Consider the following 26,587-nt stretch of genomic DNA (forward strand, 5'->3'; position numbering starts at 1 on the left):
GGCCCTTGAACTTAGAAAATAAACTCAATGTGGCCCTTTGACCAACATTTTTTTGTCGTTGACTGTTACGATGCCGACGTGACAGTTCACGTTGCTGATGTGGTGGTCTACGATGTTGACATGGTAGTCCACGGTGGTTGATAATGTGACGAATAACACGACAGATGGGTAATTTACCCTTTTTATATAAAGTACGATGATAGAGTTTAACAATTTAATTACTATTTTAATATTATTGTGAAAATTATTTTGTAATAGTTCGATAAATTTTATAGTTTTCTATTGTATCATGATGATCATTTTATAAAATTTTGACAAAAAAATATCAGAGGCCTTGTACTTTTAAAAAAAATCAATGTGACATGTGTATTATTATTTTTTCAATGTGGTCCTTCAACTTAAAAACCAAACTTAATGTGACCATTTGACCAACATTTTTTTATCTTTGACTGTTACGGTGCCAACGTGGTAGTTCACGTTGCTGATGTGGTGGTCTACGATGTTGACATGGTAGTTCACGGTGGTTGATAATGTGACGAATAACACGAAAGATGGGCTAAATTGATGACTCAAACATGACAGATGAATTGTCACATTAGTACCGTAGATCACCACGTCAACACTGTAACAGTCAAATAATGAAAAATGTGGTCAAAGGGACATTGGGTTTGTTTTATGAGTTTAAGGGTCACATTGAGAGAGAAAATAATACGAGAGTCACATTAATTTTTTCCAAAAGTATAAGGATCTCCGATGCCTTTTTGCCTAGAAATTTAATAAATTTAGTGATTATTTTATAATTTTTAAAAATTTATTGATAAGATATCTTTTAAACACGGTTCATGACCTTGATGCACTTTAACCTTTTTATAATTATAATTTTTTATTTTAAATTCACCACTTGTTTAGTGTTTACTACCTCCTTAAATCAATCAGCAGTCGAGTAGTTGACCATGTTCTTCTGTATCTTTTTATGGTAAAATTATTGTACAACTCCTCGTGATTTAGTAAAGATTTCATTTTGATCCCTACATTGTACACTCTTTGAAATGTGGCTAGAAAGACTAGTAAAATGTTGGTTTTTACAATTGATGAAAATGATAAATTTAATAAGATGAACTTAATTAAATGATTTCAACATTATTTAAAATAAAATGATATTTTTAAGTGATACGAACGACGACATATTCACTGAACGAAGACATATTCACTGCCCCGATATCGCTTAAATTAGCATCAATATCATATAATTAAAAAAAATTACGAGTGTCGTCAAAATGATCATTTTGATATAGTTTTTGCAATGTACAAATATCTTTCTCGCTTGTTTTGGTGACTAAAATGAAATGTATGGTGCAGGGCATAGACTGGGAATGTATTTTTACCCTTTCATTTCCTCAGTGACTCTTGGTTCGATGGGAGAGACGGCAACTTGTCAGCTCACGTAGACAATCCAATTATTTATTCACAGAACATCAACTGTTTCGTACAGACACGAGGATTCGTTGTTTTCCCTTCTGTCTTTTTATAGGCCTAATTGTTCTCTCAGTTCTTACATTTTTTCATATTAGAAATTTAATCTCGCAACTTTTAATTCAAAAAATTTAGTCCTTTCTCCTTTTGTGACCCAATTTCTGTTTATAAAATTTCATGATACGACTCGTTTAGTGAAAATAATAAGGTATAATATCAAAATTAATCCCACGATATTTACAATCATTTTGGCCCCTAATTTTATTTTGAAACATTTTGACCTCTAATGTTCTATTTTAAGGTAAAAAAGCCCCTACTATTTGACCATAATTTTCTTTTGAAATATTTTAAACTCTAATGTTCTATTTTAGGGTAAAAAAGACTCTACTATTTGACCATAATTTTCTTTTGAAACATTTTTAACTCTAATGTTCTATTTTAGGGTAAAAAAATTCTACTATTTAACCGAATAATCACTTTGACCCTTATTCTTTTTTCTTAAACATTTTGATCCTAAAAGTTTTCTATTTTTAAATGTTAACCATTTGTTAACTAATGATTTTATCCATATAAAGAATGTCTCCAAATGAAACATCAAAAAGTAAAAAATGCTTAAAAAATGAATATAATTTAAAGAAGAGAAAATCGCCTCAGTGACCAAAAAAAAGTTATAATATACGATTTTAACCAACTTTTTTTGGATTTGCCAAAATGACCAACAAATTCGCAACGCGAAATAAAAATCGCAACGCGATCCCCAGAATCGCAAATCAGTTTCCAAAATCGCAACGCGATTCTTGAAAATCGCGATGCGATAGTACATATTCGCATTGCGATTTTCCATAATCGCAACGCGAATATGAAAATCGCAACGCGAACACATAAATCGCAACGCGTATCCGTAAATCGCAACGTGTATCCGTAAATCGCAACGCGTATGGGTAAATCGCAATGCGTATCCGTATATCGCAACGCGTATCCGTAAATCGCAACGCGTATCCGTAAACCGCAACGTGTATCCGTAAATCGCAACGCGTATCCGTAAATCGCAATGCGTATCCGTAAATCGCAACGCGTATCCGTAAATCGCAACGATAATCCGTAAATCGCAACGCGTATCCGTAAATCGCAACGATAATCCGTAAATCGCAACGAGAATCTGTAAATCGCAACGATAATCCGTAAATCGCAACGAGAATCTGTAAATCACAACACTGAAATTTTGGGTATATAACACTGAAATCATAAACTAAATCCCTAAATCGCAACTCATTCCATCTCCATCTATCACTCTCTCCGGCGACATCCGTTCCTATATCCAACGACATCCTTCCCAATCCGGCAACAGGTTTTAGTTTCGCAGCTCGTCTGTTTAGTAAATTAATTTACAACCATGAAATCATCTAATGTTGACCATGAAAATCGCAACGAGATAATCGCAATGCGAAATTATAAACGCATTGCGATTTTCATTTCCGCATTGCGATTTTCATTTCGCATTGCGATTCTCTCGTTACGATTTTCATTTCGCATTGCGATAGTCATTTTTGCCTTCAACATAATGCAGATTGAAATCAACAAAATCAACCATTACATTTCAATCAATTAAACAAGCACAAATAAGAATTATGTTCGCATCAATTACACAAATCAACTTTTACAAATCATCTTTTACAAATCAATTAAACAATCAAAAAATAAGCAATAATTCTTATTTCCGATCATCTACTATTGAATCAACTTTTACAAATCAATTAAACAATCAAAAAACAATCAATTAAACTATTGAATCAACTTTTGCAGCTCGACATCATTTTCACGCAGTTCACTTCTGAGATTAACCTGCAGAAACCAAACATTTGTTCAAACAACACTTTCTACACATCTAAAACCTACAAACAACAAATTATTGAATTCTAGTTACTTAACCAAACATTTTCAAACCAAAAGTATATAAACTTACCAATTGTTTATGAACATTTTTATAACGCGGATGCAGGTAGGCAGCGTCTCGTATATATCGATTTAGCCATATAATGCCGAAACCACAAGCCTACTGCAGCTTTATCTCTATCGGTGGGAGGTAGATACTTGATGCTTCTCGTCGTCAAACGCTCCAACGCCAAGCATACGAGAGGACCACAATCTCCTCTGGCTCCGCTCGTTTGTTGTGGCGCGGTCTCGTCTCTAATAACTGTAATATTGAGCTTCTTTGGCTTCTTGTTTCCAGAACGAGTCCAATAATTGATCGCATCCAAGAATTTAGCCAAATGAGAGCTCCATCCCTTAATAACATCTCTTAAATCAGCCAATGATATGTAATTTATCATGCTGTCATACACTATTGTCTTAAGGGATGGGAGCTGAAGCTCGACGAGAATCCAATGTTTACGTTCCAAAACAGGGATAAACACCTGCAATCATAAGTAATAATTCATTCATTTGCGCACTTATTTCATAAAACCTTTAAACTCAATCTAAAATAAATACTAACCTTATCGACCTCCCACCATGCAGGATAAAGTTTAGCTTGTCCATTGCCCAAATCAAATGATTCATCTCGTGCATTCTTCAAGTGAACGGCGTGAAAAGACGTCGGCATTATTGTATATCGTATATTTTTATTTTTCTTAAGTTTTCTTATTATTAGAAGACGTGTCACCCACGCATCGATATGCTGTTTTACAAAAAAAGACATATATTAGTGACTTACATAAATTTAAAAAAAAAATTAATCAAATTGAAATATAAGAAAAATATAAGACTTACCCCCCCATCGAAATAGCCATTGTCTTCGACCCTAATAATACGCCCCACCAAGGCCGTTCAAGCAACAAAAAGATATCATCGGTGAGCTTGCATATGTCAGTGAAACACCCCTTGCTCCGCTCATGTAGATAAAAATCAACTGCGGTCTTAGCCCAAAGGGTGTTATCCAAAATTGTGTCCGGTAGTTGTTCCCTCTCCTCTTCAGATACCGGTATGGTACTGGCCGGTAACTCATACGAGAGCCAACTTGAATCCATCATGTCCGGCACGTCAGAGGGTTTCTCAAGAAGCCTACATATGACGCCATGTGAATCGGGCTCTTGAATGGTGGGAGGGACCTCTTCAATGATGACAGTGGCCTCTTGAACGGTGGGAGGGGACTCTCGAGGAATGATATGGGGGGCCTCTTCAACGATAGGAGTGGACTCTTGAGGGATGACAGGCGAGTCGGGCTTCTTCTTGCGGTGTCTTCGCACTATTGGGGTGTACGGAGACTTAATAGCACGTGCACGCTGTCTGATGCGTGAACTCCGTCGTGCAAGCATAACCCGACGTAAAGCATCCACTCTATCGGGCCGCTAAATAATTAAATACAAAAATCAGTAAATAAACAGACATGATATTTAAACAGTGAAAACAAAGACAAATATGTTTCAAACTTGCATTGTATTCACCCAAGTCATTATTCTATCATAGTTCACAAAATGCATCAGATAACAAGAAAAATATGTTTCAAACTAATACCCTGAAGTTAGTATTTGTCTTTGTTTTGTCTATTGGTTGAAGTAATGCAATCCATTCAAGTTTCAATTTGCAGAAGAAGAAATAGTTTACTTTCGCAACACGAAACTTAAAATCGCAACGCGAAACCAAAATCGCAACGCGAAATTAAAATCGCAACGACAGAATCGCAATGCGAAATGAAAATCGCAACGAAAGAATCGCAACGCGAAATGAAAATCGCAATGCGATTTTGGTTTCGCGTTGCGATCTTGTCGTTGCGATTTTGGTTTCGCGTTGCGATTCTGTCGTTGCGATTTTCATTTCGCGTTGCGATTTTGGTTTCGCGTTGCGATTTTAAGTTTCGTGTTGCGAAAGTAAACTATTTCTTCTTCTGCAAATTGAAACTTGAATGGATAAATTTACTTTCAACCAAAAGACAAAACAAAGACAAATACTATTTCACAGTGTTAAAGAATACACAGTTTAGCAGAATTGGCAGCAACCGAACAAATTTACTTTCAACCAAAAGACAAAACAAAGACAAATACTATTTCACAGTGTTAAAGAATACACAGTTTAGCAGAATTGGCAGCAACCGAACAAATTTACTTTCAACCAAAAGACAAAACAAAGACAAATACTATTTCACAGTGTTAAAGAATACACAGTTTAGCAGAATTGGCAGCAACCGAACAAATTTACTTTCAACCAAAAGACAAAACAAAGACAAATATATTTCACAGTGTTAAAGAATACACAGTTTAGCAGAATTGGCAGTAACCGAACAAATTTACTTTCAACCAAAAGACAAAACAAAGACAAATATATTTCACAGTGTTAAAGAATACACAGTTTAGCAGAATTGGCAGCAACCGAACAAATTTACTTTCAACCAAAAGACAAAACAAAGACAAATACTATTTCACAGTGTTAAAGAATACACAGTTTAGCAGAATTGGCAGCAACCGAATAAATTTACTAAGCAATCTAAGTGAAATGGCTAATCTAAGTGAAATTACGAGTAAATTTATCATTAAGTTAAATATGGAAAATCTTAAACTTACCTCGTTGCGTAGAGTATGAACCTCATTCTGCAACGATACTATCATCTCACGTAGAGCGGCAACCTCACCACGTAAAGTTGACACCTCCACACGCCATGCACCATCGTTATCGCGTAGAGTACCGATCTCCTCACGCAAGGCATTGACCTCATCACGTAACTCCCTTGACTCATCCCGTTGAGGTGGAGGTGGAGAACAGGGAGATAGGAGTCGTGGCATCTTTGCCGGTCGCCTATCATGAGGTGATGGTGGAGAAGAGGCTCGATGATGTGACGGGATAGGTGATGGCTCTCGTTCTAGAGGTGTATAGTCGGGTCGATCGGGTGATGGCTCTAGGTGAGGTGATGGCTCTCGAATTGGAGGAAGTGGATGCTGCTCATCATCCGTGCCATCAAAAAAATTCTGACTAGCTTGCCACCAATCAGTGGCAAGCTCTTCCTCCGTGGGTGTCAGTCTTTGTAATGGAATGTTGGCCTCCTAAAATATAAAAACTCAAACAAAGTTAAACGTCTACTATTAATAACTTGTTTATATATTATATGAAAGTATGTGTGTTAACTTACATTATTTATTGTGGCATATGGTATTAAGTCTTCCCAATCCAACAGAGTTTTCCTCTTCCAGGAAATAGCCCTGGGAATATCATTTGACGTTTTTATTGCATATGTACGCATGCTGGGGAAAGCCTCGAATATCCAAATCTACAAACAATATAATAACAAAATTTAGTAATTGTTAAATAATTAATTATAATTTTAGAAACATTATATAGAAATTCTTACCTTAAAGGCCCAAACAAAGCCTGACAAAGTGTATTTGGACCCATCGCCCCGCAAACTTTTGCGGTCATCAAAGGCAGACGACAACTTAGTCCAGGTAGCTTTCCATATATACGAACCCCACGGAAACAGATTCCATGCATTCAGGTCCTCTACCAATATTATTAGCTCCCGATGAATAGGTTGTCTGGCCTCTCTGCCTAAAAAGCCGGCATACACAAGTAGTAGAAGGCATACTCGGACAACATCGACGTCTTCCATCCGAGTGAAACCAGCTTTCTTATTAAATAATTTCTTCAGGTCGTCGACATGTAGGTTCGGCTTCTCCATTGACTCATCCGGAAAAACCCGGGATAACCATGATGGGCGGGCGATATGACGAGTGTACCGGCCTACATCATCGTGTCCGAATCGTAGACCAGTGATTAAGCAGAACTCCTTCCGCCCAAAGCAAGTATACGCTGGTGGAAAATGAAACCATATCTCTTCCTCACCACGTTGTATACTGTCGGGTAGATTTGATGTCATGGTCTGAAGCCACAAATGGGTCAAATTAGCATCTCCACCCGGATGCTGTACTCTCAGCCATGGCCCGAAGCAGGTTTCCTCAAACAATTGTCTTTGAGCAGGTGAAAGCTTCTTTGCAATTGTAGTGGCCAGGCTGACTTTATTTCTCAAGGTCAATTGAGCCGAAAAAAATTTCTACAAAAACAATAAACATACCAAGTTAGATATACCAAAAACTACACTGTGAAGATATACCAAAAACAATAAACATAAAAAGTAGTAGTTTATTCTTGAAACTAAAATTTGCAACACTGTTTTGTCTTTTGGTTGAAATGAAAATCGCAACGAGAGAATCGCAACGCGAGATGACAATCGCAACGAGAGAATCGCAACGCGAAATGAAAATCGCAACGAGAGAATCGCAACGCGAAATGAAAATCGCAATGCGATTTTGGTTTCGCGTTGCGATTCTCTCGTTGCGATTTTCATTTCGCGTTGCGATTCTCTCGTTGCGACAGTCATTCTCTCGTTGCGATTTTCATTTATCTCGTTGCGACTCTTCTGCAAATTGAAACTTGAATGGATTGCATTACTTCAACCAAAAGACAGAACAAAGACAAAGACAAATACTAACTTGAAAATCGCAACGAGAGAATAGCAACGCGAAATGAAAATCGCAACGACAGAATCGTAACGCGAAATGAAATCTAAGTGAAATGGTTAATCTATTATTGAAATGACCAGTAAACTTATCATCAGTTTCAATATGAAAAACCTACAATAATGCAAACATTTCAAAATAAAAAAATTAAAAAAACTAACCCTCGGAGGTTGATTTTCCATTTCTGAATATTGTGAGGGATTTCTGACCGTGAATGGTTGTGAGGGATTTCGCCGGAGATGGGGACGGAAATCTTCGGAGATGGGGACGGATTTCTTCGCCGTAGAGAGTGAGAGATGGAGATGGGACTGAGTTGTGATTTTAGGTTTTAGGTTATGAGTTGCGATTACGGGATTTTGTCTTAATATTCTTTTTGTAATTTGAAAATAAAATACGCGTAGCGATTATAATGGCGCTTTAAATATCGCGTTGCGATTTACGGATACGCGTTGCGATTTTATGTATTATCGTTGCGATTTACGGATACGCGTTGCGATATACGGATACGCATTGCGATTTACCCATACGCGTTGCGATTTACGGATACACGTTGCGATTTACGGATACGCGTTGCGATTTATGTGTTCGCGTTGCGATTTTCATATTCGCGTTGCGATTATGGAAAATCGCAATGCGAATTTCTACTATCGCATCGCGATTTTCAAGAATCGCGTTGCGATTTTGGAAACTGATTTGCGATTCTGGAAACTGATTTGCGATTCTGGGGATCGCGTTGCGATTTTTATTTCGCGTTGCGATTTTGTTGGTCATTTTGGCAAATCCAAAAAAAGTTGGTTAAAATCGTATATTATAACTTTTTTTTGGTCACTGAGGCGATTTTCTCTTTAAAGAAAATTATTAGATTTTTTTGGATATGACATATTTCGATCCATATATATGTATAGGATTTGATATCTTGAATGGCTAAACTCAAGGTTTCAAATAGCGGCCAAATAGTGATATCGCAATCGTTATATCGCGGTCGTAACGGTATTCGAAACAACTATCACGGAAAATAACGGTGTGAAGCGGGATCACACCAATAGCGGCGGATCCCGACCACAATTTAACGGATCATGGCAATAACGGACCGCTATTATGCTAAAAAAATCAGCTCATTCGAAGAAAAAAAATCACGATCGCGATATCTGCAATGACCGCAATAACATTCGTTATATCCGCAACCGTGATAAACGCGACGCGACAACGAACTTTTTTAAAACCCTGACTAAACTTTCTACTTAAATGAGATGCATGCATACACAATAAATATAAAGCTTCATTGTATTCTCTCGTGTTTTCTATAAGCTAATTAATTGTCGATTCACACAAATTCTGTAGGTAGAGACTAAGGTTGTGAAACCATGTTGATGATCACCGGAACCGGTTCGACTTGGATGTCTTAGGGAGAGGAGCGGTGGTTGTCGAACGAGCTCAGTCTCGAGAGAATTTGCGGTAGACCGGTAATCAACATAACGAAGATTTGTAATGACAACATAACAAAGCAAATGAGATTAGCTAAGGCCTAAGAGCACAAGATGAACGGTAAGGTCTAAATTACCCTAAACCCATTCACATAATGAGCATCCATGACATCACCTATATATCAATGGTGTAGAACACTTTTGTTATCCCCTTCTTGGTCCGAATTCGAGGGACCTGAAAAAGATAATCAGATCATATCAATGGAAGCATTTAATAGATGTATCCAGCGGATATTTGGACTCACAGCATATGATTCTTCAGATATACGATAAAAACTAAGCATACAACTGCCGGACGCATACCTATATCCGGCACTCATTAAAATTCGATTTATTCTGTCAGCACGCATCGTCAGACATGAGAGTAAGATGATACATACGAGTGTCATTAAATGATTTCGAATTATCATTTTTTTTCAAGTGATAATTGATGATATACCTTCAGACTTATGATCTCTGAAATATCGGAAACATGGGTGCCGCCACAAGGACAACCAGGGTTGTCTCCTAGCTTAATGATACGAGGATTGCTACCCTGGATGAGACTCAAAAACAAGGCTATCATTAGAAACAAAAAAGAATCGGATTCTGAATTCTAACAGGATTTCGGTCATTGTATCGAGTGCCTGACTCTACCGATCCCCTGAGCTTTATAACTGCTATTGACAGGCGATAACGGCATAAAACATACTTACCGGGGTAATGTAATCCGGAAGAGAACCGCCACAAAGCTCAGCAGATTCGTCATATGGTAATACTGCTGCATAAACCTGAAAGAAACCGGGATGAGGTTTACAAACAAATGCTCTGCAACATAACAAAACGGAACGCGACACATCTAGATGATACTTACTTTACCTCCTTTAGATATCAAGTCATTAACTTCTATCTCTATTTCCCTTTGCTTGTTTTGCAATTCATTCGGTGGAATCGTGCCCTTATATTCCACAAATGGCCTGAAAAATAAACCGAACTTCAAGAATGCTACTTTTATACACCCATATTTGCTTATAAGCATAAAGGTTGATGTAATATGAACATCGGAATCGAAGATTCAACAGAAAGATCCTCACAACAGTTCAACTGTTAATTATACGACTAACTAAAGGTGTACAACTATATTACTTTGGCACTTCAATTGCCGGACACATCTTCGGACATGGATATGAGAATATAATTCTCCAAGCACCCTCCAAATGCATAGAAAAACTTTGAAGTAAATATATATACACATGTTAGATATATATATCTGTATCTGACTCTCACACTCGATTCTAAATAGCATGCAAGTCCAACAACACAAAGAGAAATAGGAAATTAATCCCAAGCAACCATGATAAGCTCCTCCTTTTCAGTACTATAGCAAACAACAAAGAGTGTATACCTTTATGCTGATTACATGCAAGTTTGAAGCTTTTTACCTATGACAATTAGTTCACAAGTACCGGTTGATCGAAAGCTTACCCGTCCGGAAAATGGTAGCCTTTACCCGGCTCCAAAAGCCCCAAACCAACATTCCTCATGCAAACATCAAGCAAATGCCCAGCTGAGTGCAGCCTGCTCAACAACAGTAGTTGAAGATAAATAGTAAATATGGCCAAGAAAATGAACGAAACCAATCGAAGGAGCTTAAACAGTAAGACAACAAGAAACAAACAGAGAAAAGGATCTTAAAGCAGCAAATCACAAGAAAATCGAAATAATTATAGAAACTTTTTATACTGAAAATGCAATCTAAATAGATGAAGAGAATTTCCCTCCAAACCAACTACCTAGAATTCAGCCTCCTCCTTGATTCATCCACTTGCAAAATCACTTCTTTCCCTTTCCCTTGCTCCAATTCATTTTCCATGGTGGAAACCTCAGGAACTCCATAATGAAACACCTTTGAACCAAAGGAAAAAAACCCAGAATTATTCTTCGAAAACAAAGGGTTGCAAACTTTATACAAGTGAACTTACGATGCGAAAACATATTATCAATAGAAAATACAAATAAAATATCAAAATCATACGAGAATTTGATCGAACATCCTACTTACAACTCCGTCTTTTGATCGAACATCTTGCACGCAGAATCTGAGGTTGGTATTTGTGACACAAACGAAACCAGTATCAGAAGGTTGACCACCACCTTGTGGATGGAAGATCGTGTTATCTAAAATCAAAGCTTTCCTTCCATCTTCACCCTGAAAAGTGAAAACCCCATATTAAAAAATAGGGAAAATCATGAATTTTGTGGATCAATGAATATGAAAAAGGAAACCCAGAGAGGAAATTGGATAAAGGAGTGACCTTAAAGTAGTGAACAAGTGTGGCTTTCGATTGAAGTTTGAACATTTGATCATAGTATTCAAGCTTTGTTGGGGTCGTTACTTCCATGCGGAATCCTTCACTGTGTTTCCCTCTGAGTCAAACTCGTTTAGTTTCTTGTACCCCCGAAATGAAGGGCTACTTCTAACATTTTGATATTTGATCGATGGTATTGACTCAGTTTGTCTAAATGGATAAAACTTGTAAACAGCCCCTCTACAAATTATAACATTATAGATAAATCAAACTGCATTTTAGCTCTACTAAAATGATAGATTTGATATATTTAGTTCTAAAAGTTGTAAAATTGGAAGTTAATATAGTGCCAAAATAACATTTTTAACTCCCATACAAAATTATAGTTCAAATTCAACCTTATAAAATGTCTGATTTTTATATTTTTTGAATTAATCTTTGTTATCCGATCTATTAACTGACTCATTCAAATCGAGTATTGTAGAGGCGAAGGTGACAATTTCAACCCAATTTGTTCAATTCACAAACGTCAGAGTTCAAACCTCTGACATTGCTTAAAGAATCAATTGTCACATCCCACTAAATCAACCGATTGTTGGTATTAGATGATTTATATTCATTGTGTAAAGCCTAATGGCTTTATTAGATAGTGTAATACCCTAATTTTATTCGAAAATTAAAGAGGGAACAAATTACAAGAACCAAATTTATAATTATACCTATTGTAGTTTGGGCCTTTAAAAGTCAATTTTCAGCCACCCACATTCGGTAACTAGAAAAAAAAAACAAAAAACAATTCAACAACCCACCATATCATATATCTCACCACTACCCCACCACTAATCACCCACCTACTCCACTAAACCCTCATGCCACCATAAATAAAGGAAGGAGTTTTTTTTATTTGATATCAGAAACAAAAGCTTAAAAGGGGAGGAAAAGCTAAAGCACTGGGGAACTGAACCGAAGCTGAAGTTCAAGCAAGAGAGTAAAAATGCTGAGATTTTCTCTGTTATTGCTTCTCGTTTTCCGTTCATCTCTCTCTTCATCTTCGGTTCGGCCTGTACCTTTTGCTATGCGCATAAACTGTGGGGCTCGTGAGAATGTTCGAACTCCTCCGACATATGCAAATTGGTATAAAGATTTTGGATATACAGGTGGAACTCCAGATAATGCCACAAGTCCTAGCTTTATCACTCCTCCACTAAAAACACTCAACCTCCCTCTTTCTCACGGGCGCCGCTCTCTCCAACGAACCAAGGCCAATGTTCCTCACCGGCGACACTCGACGCCGTAAACGACGGCCGACAACGACCCAAAGCAAACCTAAGCTAGCCCCTGCTTCTCAATTCACTCTCTAGCCCTCGAATCCGGGCTAAAACTTGCTGAAACAGCCCTCTAAACAGCCAAAAGGCCCCCGACGTTTCCTGCTTCCACCGTCGACTGTGCCACTCCGGAGAAGGCTCAAACAAACCGGAGCTGAGGTGACGTGGCTGTGAGCTTTCATTCGGTTTTCTGGAAATGTACAGAATGTACAAACCAAGGAGAGGGGCCAGAGGTTGTCGGCGGTTATGGGACTCTTGGTGACATACTGACACTGCTGGCAGCTCAATAGATGCTTTTGGATGGTTGAAAGAGGTGCAGGCTGCTTGGAGAACCATTGCAAAGGTTTAGTTCATTTGGGTAGCCCTAACGTTATGGGTTACACTTTGAGCTTAGGGAAACAATCGTTGGGTTAAGGTTGTATGGAAATGAATTTGGTTGTAAAGGGGTAAAGAAAATGGGTAACCCTTCAAATATTGTGGTTAAATTCTTCTTTCGGTCACCCTATCTTTGATGCACCATGTGACATAGTCAATTTTTTTATAATTTAATTTTGGATGTTTAACTTTTATTATTGTCAATCTAACCCTTATTTTATTTTCATTTCTAATTTGATTTAATATTTTTTTATTATTCTATTTTCACCAACATTTTTTGGTCTTTTTGTAGTTTTTTTCTTTTTTTATTTCATTTATTTTATTACTTTTAAAATTTTAATTTTTTTATTTTAATTTTTTTCATTTATTTAATATTTATTTATTATATCTAACATTTTTTGACTATTTAGGTGATTTTTTTAAACGATCAAGGTAATTATTTGAATCGATGTTTTAAATTTTAATTTTAATTTTAATTTTCGCAATTAAGATAATCGACAAATTAATTGGTATCAAAAGGGCAATACAAGGGTGTTAATCCTTCCTTGACTGTAACCGACTCCGGAACCCGATACATTTATGGTAAAACGTAGATCAGATAAGATGGTGTTCAATCCACCTAACTATTTTTAAAGTAATCGGTGGCGACTCTAACCCATTTCATTTAAGTCGAAGTCCAATTTCGGGCCCAACGGAAAGACGACCGCGACAGTTTGGCGACTCTGCTGGGGACATGTAAGTGAATCAGGCCAGAATTAATTTCGTTTGTCTTTTTGAGCAAAAAATATAAGTTTAAATTATAATTTATTTATTCGATTCTAATTATTTATCTTTGATTATTTTTCAAATAAATAGTTGTACTGACGTTTTTTCAATGATTTCATATTTTCAAAATTTTCATCTCAAGCTTTAAACCCGCGCTCCAAACTCTTTTAAGTGGGGTGAAAGTGACGTCTTCGTGAGAATTTATTCTCCGTATGGGTTTGACAAATAACCTTCGGGATTCATATATCTTATGTCTTCGTGTGAATTTATTCACCGTACGGGTATAAGAGAATATATCCCCTCGAGTTTAACTTAATCAACATGAGCTTGTAATGGGCTTAGGATTAAAGGTCTGACAAACCCAAGGTGCACCAGCAAGGAGAACTCGGGTACCTCCTTTAGAACTTAAATCGGGAGACTACATGGAGTTATGACCCACCTGAAAGGCGACCACGAAAGATAGTCTCAGTTCATTACATCATCTATGGTTCCAATCAATAATATTTGTTCTTATCATTTTTTTCTAAGGTGAACCTTAAACTCTTTCTTATGTGTAAATAAAAAGTGTGTAATTATCTGAAAGTTATTTTAAAATTTGTGACTCTCCTTCACTCGAATCATAAATAATGTGATGAATCGTATCCATAAAATGAATGCTAAAATAGATACGGCGCAAAAAATAACTCCAAGAATAATGCAACAAATATATACATGGGACTATCTAACCTTTAAAAGGATACAAAACTCAAACATCAGATCATCAAACAAGCCCTTTACAACAAATCACATACCTTATTTTAGAAATTTGAATGAATGTTTATTGAATTTATGATAAATTGATCCAAATACCTTTACTGGGAATGTTTTGATGAATCATGTAATTACCATTTTTACCTCCCCGTTCCAGCAGCTCCACGTCCTCGACCGCCGATCATGATTTGTCTTCCGTCGGGCAATAAGTGGTTAGAAGCATACCATCTTTTCACCGCGCGATCCATTTGATATTTCATTCCAATCTCATGTCGTGCATGGGTTAAATAGGGATGTAAATGAGACGATACAGATCGCGAGCTACTTAAGATCGACTCGATCAAGGCTCGATAAATACTCGGATCGAATGAACTCGACTCGAGTTCTTAACGAGCCGAAACGAGCTACTCGATATTCAACTCGAAAAGCTCGAGAGCAGCTTGAAAATATAATATATTAAGATTTTATTTTTAAAAAAAATAAATTATTAATAATATTAATATTTATGTATTGATTTTTTTTTTAAAATACAGTAAGATTTCATGTATTTAAGGCTCATGTTCGAGTTCGAGTTTGAGGCTTCAATCGAGTTAAGTTTAAAAAAAAATATTTCATTTCGAGCCTTTTCAAGCTGCTCACGAGCTTCAGTTCATGATTTCTAGTTCGAGTCGAGCTTGAAAATTTTAAGCTCGCGAGTTTTCGAGTCGAACTCTATTTCAGAGTTTTCGAGTCGAATCGAGCTCAACAATACTCGAACTCGGCTCGTTTACACCCCTAAGCTGAACACCCTGACCCGACGTTCGCCGTCGTTGAAACCACCGACCATGATTTGTCTTCCGTCGGGCAATAAATGGTTAGAAGCATACCATCTTTTCACTGCCAATCCATTTGGTATTTCATTCCAATCGCATGTCCTGCATGGGTGAACACCCTGACCCGACGTTCGCCGTCGTTGAAACCACCGGTTTGGACCAAGTAACCGTCGCGCATGATGCTGTCTGAGGAGCACCAAACATCGGTTTGGACCGTAAGAGCCCTGAATAAACATCGTACTCGACTGAATGAGCCGTGCAGTCCACTTTGAGCGCCGTGTCAGTTGGATCATTGCGGCACTTCCCTCCGGGAAGTGGCAAATTTGATGGCCCGAAGTCGGTTCTATCGAACATAATCACACGGTCGTTTCTAAGGAGCTGCATGTGCATGGCTGAGATGCCGATGCTTTTTTGTAGGAGTTGCCAACTGCCATTTGCGGCGGAGGTCAGGGAGGCAAAGAGGAGCTGAAGAAGAAGAAGAATTGAGAGAATGAATGTCGGAGCTGACATTTTTTCTTTGACTGAGGTGTTGGTATTTCGTGCTGATGATCGAAACTTTTCAATTTGGTCCTATTTATAAATACTACGTGAAGGGGAGTAGGATGCTTGAAAGAGTTGTCCTTGTTAATGAAAATGATAGTTTATTTGTTTTAAAATTAGGAACATGGGTAGCTAATTAGTTGGCTACAACGATTTTGGATTATTATGAATGTCCTAAGGTTTGAAATTTTGGCTTTTTCTTCTAAAATTAAAAATAATATATTATCGATCGTTTTTTACCAACGTTTTTCATCATTGAAATATAGTCTATTTGCCATGTTTGAGTTATCAATTTAGTGAGTTTACCATGTCATCAACCACATTAATCTGTTACTTTAGATCATATCAGCATCGTGGATTGTCAAGTCAACACCGTGAACTGCCACATCAGTACTGTAACGGTCAACGACGAAAAAACGTTGGTCAAAAGGTAATATTGGATTTATTTTTTGAGTTGGAAGATCACATTGAGAGAAAAATAATATGAGGGTCATATTGATTTTCCTTCAAAAGTACAGGGCCTATGATTCATTTTTTTGCCATAATTTTGTGTATAAATGATAATTTTAGCTTTTCTTAATATTTTATTTTTTTCTTCAAAATAACCCTTTTAGATAGAAATCGTTAATTAATTAATATTTTCACATATATTTAATTAATAATGTACATATGTCATATCACTTAAAATATGACATGTGTCACACTATTAACTAAACACATGAAAAAAAATTATATAACGTTCGTCAACTAATAATTTTCATTTAACGGATGTTATTTTAACTAAAACTTAAAACACTGGAAAGTAAAATGGTCTAAAAAATAATATGAACCAAAAAAATAAATTCAATTATGATGATCTTTCAAAATATCGGTTCAGTGTTTGTTGTTTATGGACAGGTAACTGACTGATTAAATAAATAAACGACGTGCAAATTAAAAAAAATGAAATATGATATTCATGTTTTATGAATTATTAATTTTTTTGGAATAAATTTGATTTCATTTTGATCATCTATTATTTTATGATGACACGTTAGCATTATCGTTAATTTTATAATGATAGGCGACCAAAATGAAATCAAAACTTAATGTTAAATATAATTTAAAAAATAACTAGGTGATCAAAATAGAATCACATGAATAATTAAATCACTAAATACATAATTTATCATATCTTTATTTGGCATCTTAGGGGGTGTTTGATCATCTATTAAATCACTAAATACATAATTTTTAAATCACAAAATAGAATCACATGAATAATTAAATCACATGAATAATTAATTTATCACATGAATAATCAAATCTTTAATTTATACCGGATCGGATTTATACTCTAAAAAATCGGGTCGGGTCAGAATCGGCTGGATGATATATATTTTCTGAGTTGGGTCGGATGTAAGTTAAAAACTATTCGGGTCTGATCGAGTTCGGATGAGATACAGATTTTCGGGTCAGGTTGGGTTGACCAAAAACCCAACTCTAACTCGACTCATTGCCATCCCTAGTCATACCATCGGTCATTATAGAAAATCACATTAGTACTATGAATTATCATGTTAGCGTTATAAATTATCATGACAGTATAATAACAATCAATAATAAAAAAACGTTGATTAAATGATTACATTAAATTTGTTTTCTAATTCGAAAATCATATTGTTTTTTTTTTCTTTGAAGGAAGAAGGTTTCATATACCTTTTTGTCAAAACTAATTTATCCAATTTTAAAATTAGGGTCTAAGAAATCGTTTTACCCGTTTTGTATGATATATAATATATAGTATTTTGGGGGCAAAAGCGTTTTAATAATGTAATGAGAAAAAAAATTCTTCACATAGTGCAGTCGAATAATTATTTGTTTAAGTAGGGTGATTGCTACAGTGATCTTCATAGGTCTCCAGGAGCACACGGCGACCTCCATGGTCGAAGAGCTGCAACAATGAGGGAAAAGAGAAGAATTATTGCAACATTGGAGACTTTGTCGCAAGGAGCACTTAGCAACTTATGGAGCATTTGGCGACCAATGATGTCACTGTAGTAAACACCTCAGTTCAAAGAATAATTTGATTAGAGCCTTATATAAGAAATGTTTTTTCCAAGGTAAGTGTACTTTGGGCTTGTGTTCCCAATACTGGGCCTCTATAACTTTCTTGATTTTAAAAGTTTACATATCAATAAAATGGGTAAATTATAAATTTCATCACTAAATTTTATTCTCTCTTATTTTGCTCACTAAACTTTAAAAGTTTTCAATTTTCTTACTGAATTTAATATATTGAAATTTTTTGGTCACTTCACCGTTAACTACTTAATGGCATTAAAACGGTGCAAATTTTAAAAAAATAAATTTTTCACAAAACGACGTCGTTTTGTGAAAATATAAAAGCTAATTTATAACGCTTTTAGTGAGGAAACGGATAATATATTAAGTTTAATAAGAAAATTGAAAAGATTTAAAGTATAATGACTGAAACAGAAAAGTGAATAAAGTTCAGGTACCAAAATACCCCCAATAAAATTTCAATTTCTAACAAAAATGGAGCAATTCTTTTGAACTGGAAAAGGATTAAATTGTAAAAGTTCTCAGAGTATAAGGACTGATAAGAATTAAACTAAGAATAAAACAGCCTTTTTGTTCTGCCTCCATAATAAATCAGCTTAAAGCTACTGTCTTTGTTCTTTCTCTTACTCGATGGCGGCTCTCTAAAGCTTTGCTTTCACTCTCTCTCTCTCTCAATTATATTCCTTTCTTTGACAAAAACCCTAATTTTGAAATATATTCGATAGGTTTCTATTTGTATTCTTTGTTTATTTTTTGTATATTTAACATATTAATATAATGGAGGCTTCAGCTGGGCTAAAACCCAAACGCTCGGAGTTCACTTTGGCGGCAGTTTACGAACTGTCTTCTTCACCGGCTTCGTTCTCGTCAACGCCAGTTCTTGCTCGCTTCAGTGCTGATCGTGGAGTTGCAGAGCTTCGATTTTTCCAAGATTCGAATGGCTTCGATTTCAATCTAGGAAAACTCTCAGGTAAGAGAAACAGAGAGCTGTTTGGTTCTCGATAAAATGAGAATGTGCTGCCAGGGTAAAGAAAGGGGTGATAAATATTGGGTAGATTTTTGTTTATCCTCTTAACAAAGAAGAACATAGAAACTTTATTTTTTTTCTCTGGCATTGAAGATGTGCACATGATTATGAAATTACCCCCCTTTTTGGTATTGAATTTGCTTCAAAATGACTAAGCTTCTGTATATTGGGTCGTTTTTTAAGCACAGTGAAGTGGAATTGGTGTTTGAATTCTTGAAATTTACAACTTTTGAAGTATAACTTTTAATCATTGACCGATACAAAGAGTGTAATATGGTTGAGGTTGGTCCTTTTCTTTTATTGTTTTCAGCTTCTTAAGTTGGGACCTGTTCAGTCGCTTTGCATTTGCGAAAGTTCTGATAGTAACAAAGAGGTAATAATATCATTTCAGCTTTTGCCTTATGTTCTCGGAATCGAAAACAATAGAAGGAATGCATATGTTTCGGTCTTTTTAATCTCGAGTTCATGGTAAAATGCTGGTAAGTGGTTAAATGTGTTTGTTTTGGTGTGTGTGTGTGTGTGAAAATTCTGCTTAGTTGTATGATTTTAATGTGTCTGATGTTACATATCTTTTTGTGCTATTTCTTTTGTACCAGAAATTGTATTCACGGGGAGTCACGATCCGGTTTAGAAACGAGGAGGAGAGCAGGGACTTCCATTCTGCATTTGAGCAATGGCAGAATGAAGATTTTACTCAAGGTTATAATTTTAGATATGAATCATGCAAATAAAACTGACTGCTATATAGGCTTTTATTTGATCCTTCTTCTTCTTTTCCCTTCTTTTACAGGATCAAATTTACCAAATGGAACCATTTCTTCTGTTAGAAGCAAGTTTGACAATAAAATTGAACCTTCTTCTGCTAAAATGTATTTCCACTATTATGGACAGTTGCTACACCAGCAAAATATGTTACAGGATTATGTGAGGACAGGTTATATAACAGAGCTATGTTTCAGTGTTTCCTTTTATTTTATGTTACAAGTTCACTTTGTAGACAATGCTAACAACATACATACGTCATGTTTTTAGATTCTATGCCACATGTATGATCAACATACAAAATAAATTTGTCAAAACATAACTTTAACTATAGGCCAATAATTTCATGTGCTGATTATTATTTGACTGCTTTTTTTTCTAGGAACCTATTATGCTGCTGTAATAGAGAACCGTGCAGATTTTACAGGTAGGGTGGTGGTTGATGTTGGTGCTGGTAGTGGTATTTTGTCATTATTTGCTGCACAGGTAATCTCAACCTTTTGGTCCGTTTTTTACCTCATATTTGCTATTACTTTTCCTGCTGTTTGTAGATTGATGCCCAAATTCTTTTTTATTTTCCCCGTTAGGCTGGTGCAAAGCATGTTTATGCTGTTGAAGCTTCTGAAATGGCAGAATACGCTCGCAGACTTATTGCTGGGAATCCCACGTTAGGGCAGCGGATTACTGTATGTGCTTGCACTTTCATTTTGTTTCTATTCTCTGTTGTTTCCAGGCTGATCTGTTTTCTTTCTTTTTTGGTTATAAAATGCCATGTAAAATATAGGTAATCAAAGGTAAAGTTGAGGAAGTTGAGTTGCCCGAGAAAGCAGATATTCTGATCTCTGAACCAATGGGTATGTTGGTGTGTGAGGCTTTGCTTTTGTCATTATGTTTACAATGATGCTTCACTAATCCTTGCTTCTATGCTTTATTCCACGGAGATGACCTTTTTTTTCAGCCAAAAGATAAAAATGCTTTGAAGATGTGATGGAATTATTTTGTGTATATCGCTAGCTACTTAGTTTTCATTGAAGCAAAGATTCTTTAATTATATATATATTATTTTTTACTTGCAGGCACCTTATTAGTTAATGAGAGAATGTTGGAATCCTACATAATTGCAAGAGATCGGTTTCTTGTGCCCAATGGAAAAATGTTTCCTTCAATAGGAAGGTAAAAGCTACACCATTGAATCCTTTTGTTTCTCGAGTAATCTAAAAATGTTCTTTTATTTACAGATAATGTTATTCCCATGCTTTTGGGACTATCACTTTAAATAAAGATTTGAATTTTACTTCCCTGGTCTGTGAACTTATTTTACTAGTTTTTTAACGGAATGTTAATGCTAAAACTAATTTAAGCCATTTTATTATTGTTGTCATGCCTTCATCATATGGTACCTCTGGGATATTAATTTTAGTTTTTTTATTTAACATGTTACTTTCCTCCCTCTTGTCTTCGGGCTATGTAGTGTCCGTGTTGTTAATTTCATTGATTTATGTTTTGATCATTGACCTGTAAAATGCTTAAGGTTTTTTCCTTGGGTTAGCCTCACGCCATCTTAACCTTGTAGGATACATATGGCGCCTTTTAGTGACGAATATTTATTTGTTGAAATTGCAAATAAGGTATGCATTTGACACTATTTTACTGGAGTAATATATGCATCTTTTATACATTCCTAAAATTATGCGTCTTTGAAGAACGTTGATCTAAAACATCTCACGACTTGTTCACATGAATCTTTTCTTACTCCGGACTCATTAAGAGAATTGCTTAGAAAGTTATTGTTTGTTGTATGAACCATGTCATATATTTCCAAGGTTTTGTATTTTTCTTTAAAAAAAAGCAACCTTATGGGTTTCACAAATTTTGGAAGCTGTTTAAAGAAAATACAAAAGAATGTGAAAGATGCTTAGGTTTTCGAGTGCTGATCTGCAGTGTCATTAAACTGTATGCTTATGGTTTGCAACCAGAAACTCCGTCACAATATTTTATTTATGTATGCTTGGTAATGCTTGCTTTCATTCAACCCCGGTGTTTTCATTTCAATGTGCATGTCATAAATTATACAGCTGAGATAGTGTTCCAAATCCGTTCGGCATTCCTAGATTTGCTATCAATTTTCCTGTCCTGTTCCATTTAATTTTGTATTATATCTACATTTTCCTGTTCCCCCTAACCTGCAAAAACTTGCAGGCTCTTTTCTGGCAGCAACAAAACTACTATGGTGTTGATCTCACACCATTATATGGGTCTGCATTCCAGGGATATTTCTCTCAGGTTTGTTTTATACACAATCACATGCATTTGTAGACCGAAAATGTGAACTACAAAACCGTCAGTAGAATGCAAGGTTTAGGTGTTCTCTCAATACTTGCCTATAAAATTTCTTCGGCAGTTGTCGTACCAGTCTTCCTTCACATGTTTTTGGTTACTCCATTAACATTGCATTCTGTTTCAACCAAATTTTAATGCAATGCCTTTTGCTTTCATATCAGCCTGTGGTGGATGCTTTTGATCCAAGATTATTGGTGTCTCCTCCAATGTCCCACGTAATTGACTTCAATGACGTAAAGGTATGAACGAGTCATTGACTCATTCCTCTTATTAAAATATTCAACACTTCAAGTAAATTCCATGGTGTATTTCTTGAATCAAAGTTCTGTTTAACATTTGTTTTTCACGTCACGATTTTCCTAGACAAGGTTGCCATGCATCATATACCATTGTTTTGTAGGTTGACATTAATATCCATGGGATATTAGGACCATTTTTCTGAATCATGCAATATTTTTTAAAGTTGATCAAAGCTGTTTGATTTAGAGTTCATTTCTCTGAAAACAGTACCACGCTAGATGGTTATTAGTTAAACGTGTAGTCAACATGATGTTCATCTTTTTTCAGGAAGAGGACTTGTATGAAATAGATATTCCATTGAAGTTCATCGCATCTGTCGGGACTAGAGTGCATGGGTTGGCATGTTGGTTCGATGTCCTGTTTAATGGGAGGTAATATTTTCAATTTTACATTTTCATCGGTCCACGGTTTCATTCGATCTTTACTTTGTCAAAATGTTTTACAAAACAGCTCTGTGCAAAGATGGCTAACCACTGCCCCTGGTGCTCCTACAACCCACTGGTACCAGATACGATGTGTTCTTGCTCAGCCAATTTACGTAATGGCCGGGCAAGAAATTACAGGCCGACTTCACATGATTGCCCATAACGCTCAAAGTTATACCATATATCTAACATTGTCAGGTTGGTTTCGAGCTTGGTTTCTGTGTTTCTAATTTGCGGTTTTATTTCTCTAACGAAGCATGTATTAACATCTTATAGCTAAAATGTGGGGGCCCGGAGCTGAACAAGGAGGAATTCTTCAAACCTCATCATGCAAACTCGACCTCAAGGAGCCTTATTACAGAATGTCACAGCCCCAACCCTACACAATGGCACAAGAGCAGCAACCGCATCAGCTACTGCAGGCTCAGGTATCCACTTATTAATGGTTTTCAGGAGTGCATTGCATGCATCTCGAACATTGCGATTCTGAACCGAATCGAAAGATAATAATACGCTTGCATTTCAATAGGATATAATGATCCACACCGACGACTTGGAGGAACCAGAGTTGTTGCAGCAGCCATTAGAAAAGTCGGGAGCTCAGCTCCAATAAGTGATGAAAAAAATATTTGAACTTCAGCCAACAAAGATTCTAACAGGCATGTGGCTTTTGATCCCTGTAAAGTAGAATCTGACATGATTCATTATTATTATTATTATTATTATTATTATTATTATTATTATTATTATTATTATTATTTGAGTGAATGTTTGGGATCTTGTATGACTTTTTTATCATATGATTTAACCAGTTTAATAATCAAACCATGTTCATTTTTGGAGGTAAGTGACCTTAATCAAGCAGATTCGAGTAATTTACATAATGTATAAAGTTGCTCAACACCATTGAATGAGTAGGTTCTATTTCATTGAAGTTTCAGCACAAAACACCCTACTAAGTTTGCTAAACTAAACAAAATTTAGCACCTTTAAAGTTCAAAGCTGCACCACTACTGTAATGAAATATGCAGAACTTTTAAAATCAGAGCCAGGATAGACCATCCCAATGATGGAGGCTGCAATCGGAACAAGAGAAACCAGTGCTATGTGTAACTGATACGAGCTGATTGTTTTGATACTGATTTGTCCACTCTGCTTGTTGTTCAATCCGACACGAACTGCCATTGAAGAACTTCGTCCGATAGATAATTGTGACTGTAAGTTGGCCGTTACACCCAGATCTCGCTTCCATTTCACTAAATCCGAATGAGGTCTGATTTTGCTCGATGGGAAAATCCTCATCCTTTAGCCGGATTTCAATATTGGCTCCATATGCCGTATTGCCTTGGGATCTCATAGTCCCAGCACTTCCAGCCAAAAGCAAGCGTTTTCCTCCTGCAATCTGATCGACGATCTTAAGTCCGGTGGCCACATTTTCACCCAGTAAAGTAACCGATAAACCAGCGGTCGTTTGGTTTGTTTTGAAATTTTTGAATTTTGTTTCGCCCCTTGAGATGTAAGCAAGCTGTTTTCTGACAGTCTGGATCTCGAATCCAGCCATTGTTGACCTATTCTCTCCATGTTTTGCACAAACTGAGGAATCCAAGTGAACGTTGAATTCTCTTTTATCCTTTGTGATTTGAACGGCAAATGCGCCAGGGAAATAACCAGCTATAGCAAGACTACTTTCAAGGCTAACACCGTCATACTCGATATCATGATCCCAAGCCTGTGGATCCAAAACTGGACTAGTGAGAAGCTGTGAAGCAGAATCCAAAAACCAGTACCGGTAAGTGGGGTTGTCTCCGTCAAACGGAGGGAGGATTCCAAATCCACCATTGAATTATTCTCCACCCTCTCCAAATCCCCAACATCATCGTCATCATCTTTGTTAGCCACATACATTTTGTAACTTTGATTAACCCCACCATCATTCTCACCTCCCAATGAAATTCCCCTCTCTGGGTCTCACCCAAAGTCCTCACTCTTTCAAAAACAGTGTCGAACTCCTCATTACCGCTCAAAAAACCCTCACCTTCTTCAGGAAACCCCAACTCGCTGTTGTTCTCATCAAAACTATTTAAACCACTATCGCCGCCGATGGTGCTTTCTGTTTCGAGACCGATGGAATCGTATTCGGAATCCGAATCAACGGTTAAAGGAGCTCGGATGAGTAAAGAACCTGTTGGCGTATCCTTTGTTGAGGGAACAGAGGCATTGGATGGCTTTGAGTCCATGGAATCGAGATCTTGTTTTTTTTTCTTTGGAGAAAAACAATGGCTGCTAAACAGATAATGAATGAAGAAAGAACAAAAATAAAATTTACGGGTACTTAGTACCCCCTTGGTTTCGGGGTGGACCCTTTCACTCTATTTTATTATATACGCTTAGCGAAAAGAATGTTTTTTGATGCACCTAGGACATGGATTCTATATGAACCAATGGATCGTAACAAGTCGTTACTACTAGCAATGACTTCCTCTTTCATTACTTCATCCTTTCTATATCCCTCTCCTTTGTTCTCAGTTACTCATCAAATGGCACTCAGTTCATATCTTTAAGTTCGATCATTGACAAGGTTCAAAGAAAGGGTGGCCCATTGATAAAGAATCGATTACAAACCAATAGGGTCTTCGGGAGGAATTTTTCAAGTAGAAGAAGGAAGGGATTACAGTAAGATGGAATGCTTGCTTGCTGTAAGGGAATAGAAAGCTTGGTAGTTCCTGCTTAGCAGGTGGAGTCGCCCTTCGCCGCCACCAGATGAATAGTTAGCAAGAGATGGGGTCTCGATAAGAGGTTTCGAAAGGGATTAGTTCATTCGCAGGAATGGTCTCGGAGATGGCTTATCTGCCCTCGGATGGAGCTTCTTACCTGTAGTTGGAGATGCAATATATGGGGTTCCGAGCTAAGAGGTTCCATGGATCCATTAGTTGGTTCCGGTTCCTCGCTAGGGGAGAGATCAGCATCGATAGGACATGGAGATGTGGGCTCAGGAAGGAGCAGAATAGGAGTTGGAGTCTCTCCTTAATCGGGGGAGACCCAGAGTCAGAGCCAGGTGAGAGTGGATTCCTTTCGAGTTTGTCTTGAACCAGTAAATGGGATCTCATTTCGAGTCGAAGAAGAGGTAAACAGCTCTGCCCAAGTGGCAACGAATGCCGATAAGCACGTAGACAAGTTGATTGATTGGATTGGAGGTTCAAAAGAAGAATGTAAGAAAGAGGGATAAGACCGAGGCCTCGGACTCTCTAGACTCCTCTGGTCTCTATCGACTGAGTGAACATGCCCACTACCCTCTACCCCGTTGTCCCTTCTTTCATAGAAAGTCTTGGATTGTGGTAGTACCGATTATAATAA

The 26,587-nt window shown here is 36.7% G+C and overlaps 2 protein-coding genes and 1 pseudogene across 2 annotated transcripts; 1 reads left to right on the forward strand and 2 right to left on the reverse strand.

Annotated features, from left to right (window-relative positions):
- Positions 1-9,235: 9,235 nt before the first annotated feature.
- On the reverse strand, positions 9,236-11,884 carry LOC120175098 (alanine--tRNA ligase). Its single transcript, XM_039181802.1, has 8 exons — positions 11,755-11,884; positions 11,502-11,648; positions 11,233-11,345; positions 10,925-11,017; positions 10,314-10,416; positions 10,156-10,230; positions 9,900-9,995; positions 9,236-9,635 (listed from the first exon to the last, which is right to left on the reverse strand). Exons 1-8 carry the CDS (start codon positions 11,839-11,841, stop codon positions 9,576-9,578), a joined length of 774 nt encoding a protein of 257 aa, XP_039037733.1. The 5' UTR covers positions 11,842-11,884; the 3' UTR covers positions 9,236-9,575.
- Positions 11,885-16,571: 4,687 nt separating this feature from the next.
- On the reverse strand, positions 16,572-25,064 carry LOC120175211 (annotated as a pseudogene).
- Positions 19,026-24,058, forward strand: LOC120175243 (probable histone-arginine methyltransferase 1.3). The gene is made up of 16 exons (XM_039181912.1): positions 19,026-19,340; positions 19,709-19,779; positions 20,003-20,105; positions 20,197-20,340; positions 20,551-20,654; positions 20,756-20,854; positions 20,953-21,022; positions 21,245-21,341; positions 21,742-21,796; positions 22,368-22,451; positions 22,670-22,747; positions 23,076-23,179; positions 23,259-23,431; positions 23,510-23,661; positions 23,763-23,954; positions 23,994-24,058. Exons 1-15 carry the CDS (start codon positions 19,157-19,159, stop codon positions 23,844-23,846), a joined length of 1,602 nt encoding a protein of 533 aa, XP_039037843.1. The 5' UTR covers positions 19,026-19,156; the 3' UTR covers positions 23,847-23,954; positions 23,994-24,058.
- Positions 25,065-26,587: the final 1,523 nt, after the last annotated feature.

Source organism: Hibiscus syriacus, unplaced genomic scaffold (assembly GCF_006381635.1).
Source record: "Hibiscus syriacus cultivar Baekdansim isolate YM2019G1 unplaced genomic scaffold, ASM638163v2 tig00112159_pilon, whole genome shotgun sequence".
NCBI classification, from domain to species: Eukaryota; Viridiplantae; Streptophyta; class Magnoliopsida; order Malvales; family Malvaceae; genus Hibiscus; species Hibiscus syriacus.

Bases quoted from the DNA above. Each gene is read 5' to 3' on its own strand.
- LOC120175098 (XM_039181802.1), bottom strand. From the start codon at position 11,841: ATGGAAGTAACGACCCCAACAAAGCTTGAATACTATGATCAAATGTTC. The intron at 11,649-11,754 runs GTCACTCCTTTA...TTCACTTTTCAG, and splicing joins CACTTGTTCACTACTTTAAG to GGTGAAGATGGAAGGAAAGC. The intron at 11,346-11,501 runs GTAAGTAGGATG...TTTGGTTCAAAG, and splicing joins TTCGATCAAAAGACGGAGTT to GTGTTTCATTATGGAGTTCC.
- LOC120175243 (XM_039181912.1), top strand. From the start codon at position 19,157: ATGGAGGCTTCAGCTGGGCTAAAACCCAAACGCTCGGAGTTCACTTTG. The intron at 20,655-20,755 runs GTAATCTCAACC...TTTCCCCGTTAG, and splicing joins TGTCATTATTTGCTGCACAG to GCTGGTGCAAAGCATGTTTA. The intron at 21,023-21,244 runs GTATGTTGGTGT...TTTTACTTGCAG, and splicing joins TCTGATCTCTGAACCAATGG to GCACCTTATTAGTTAATGAG.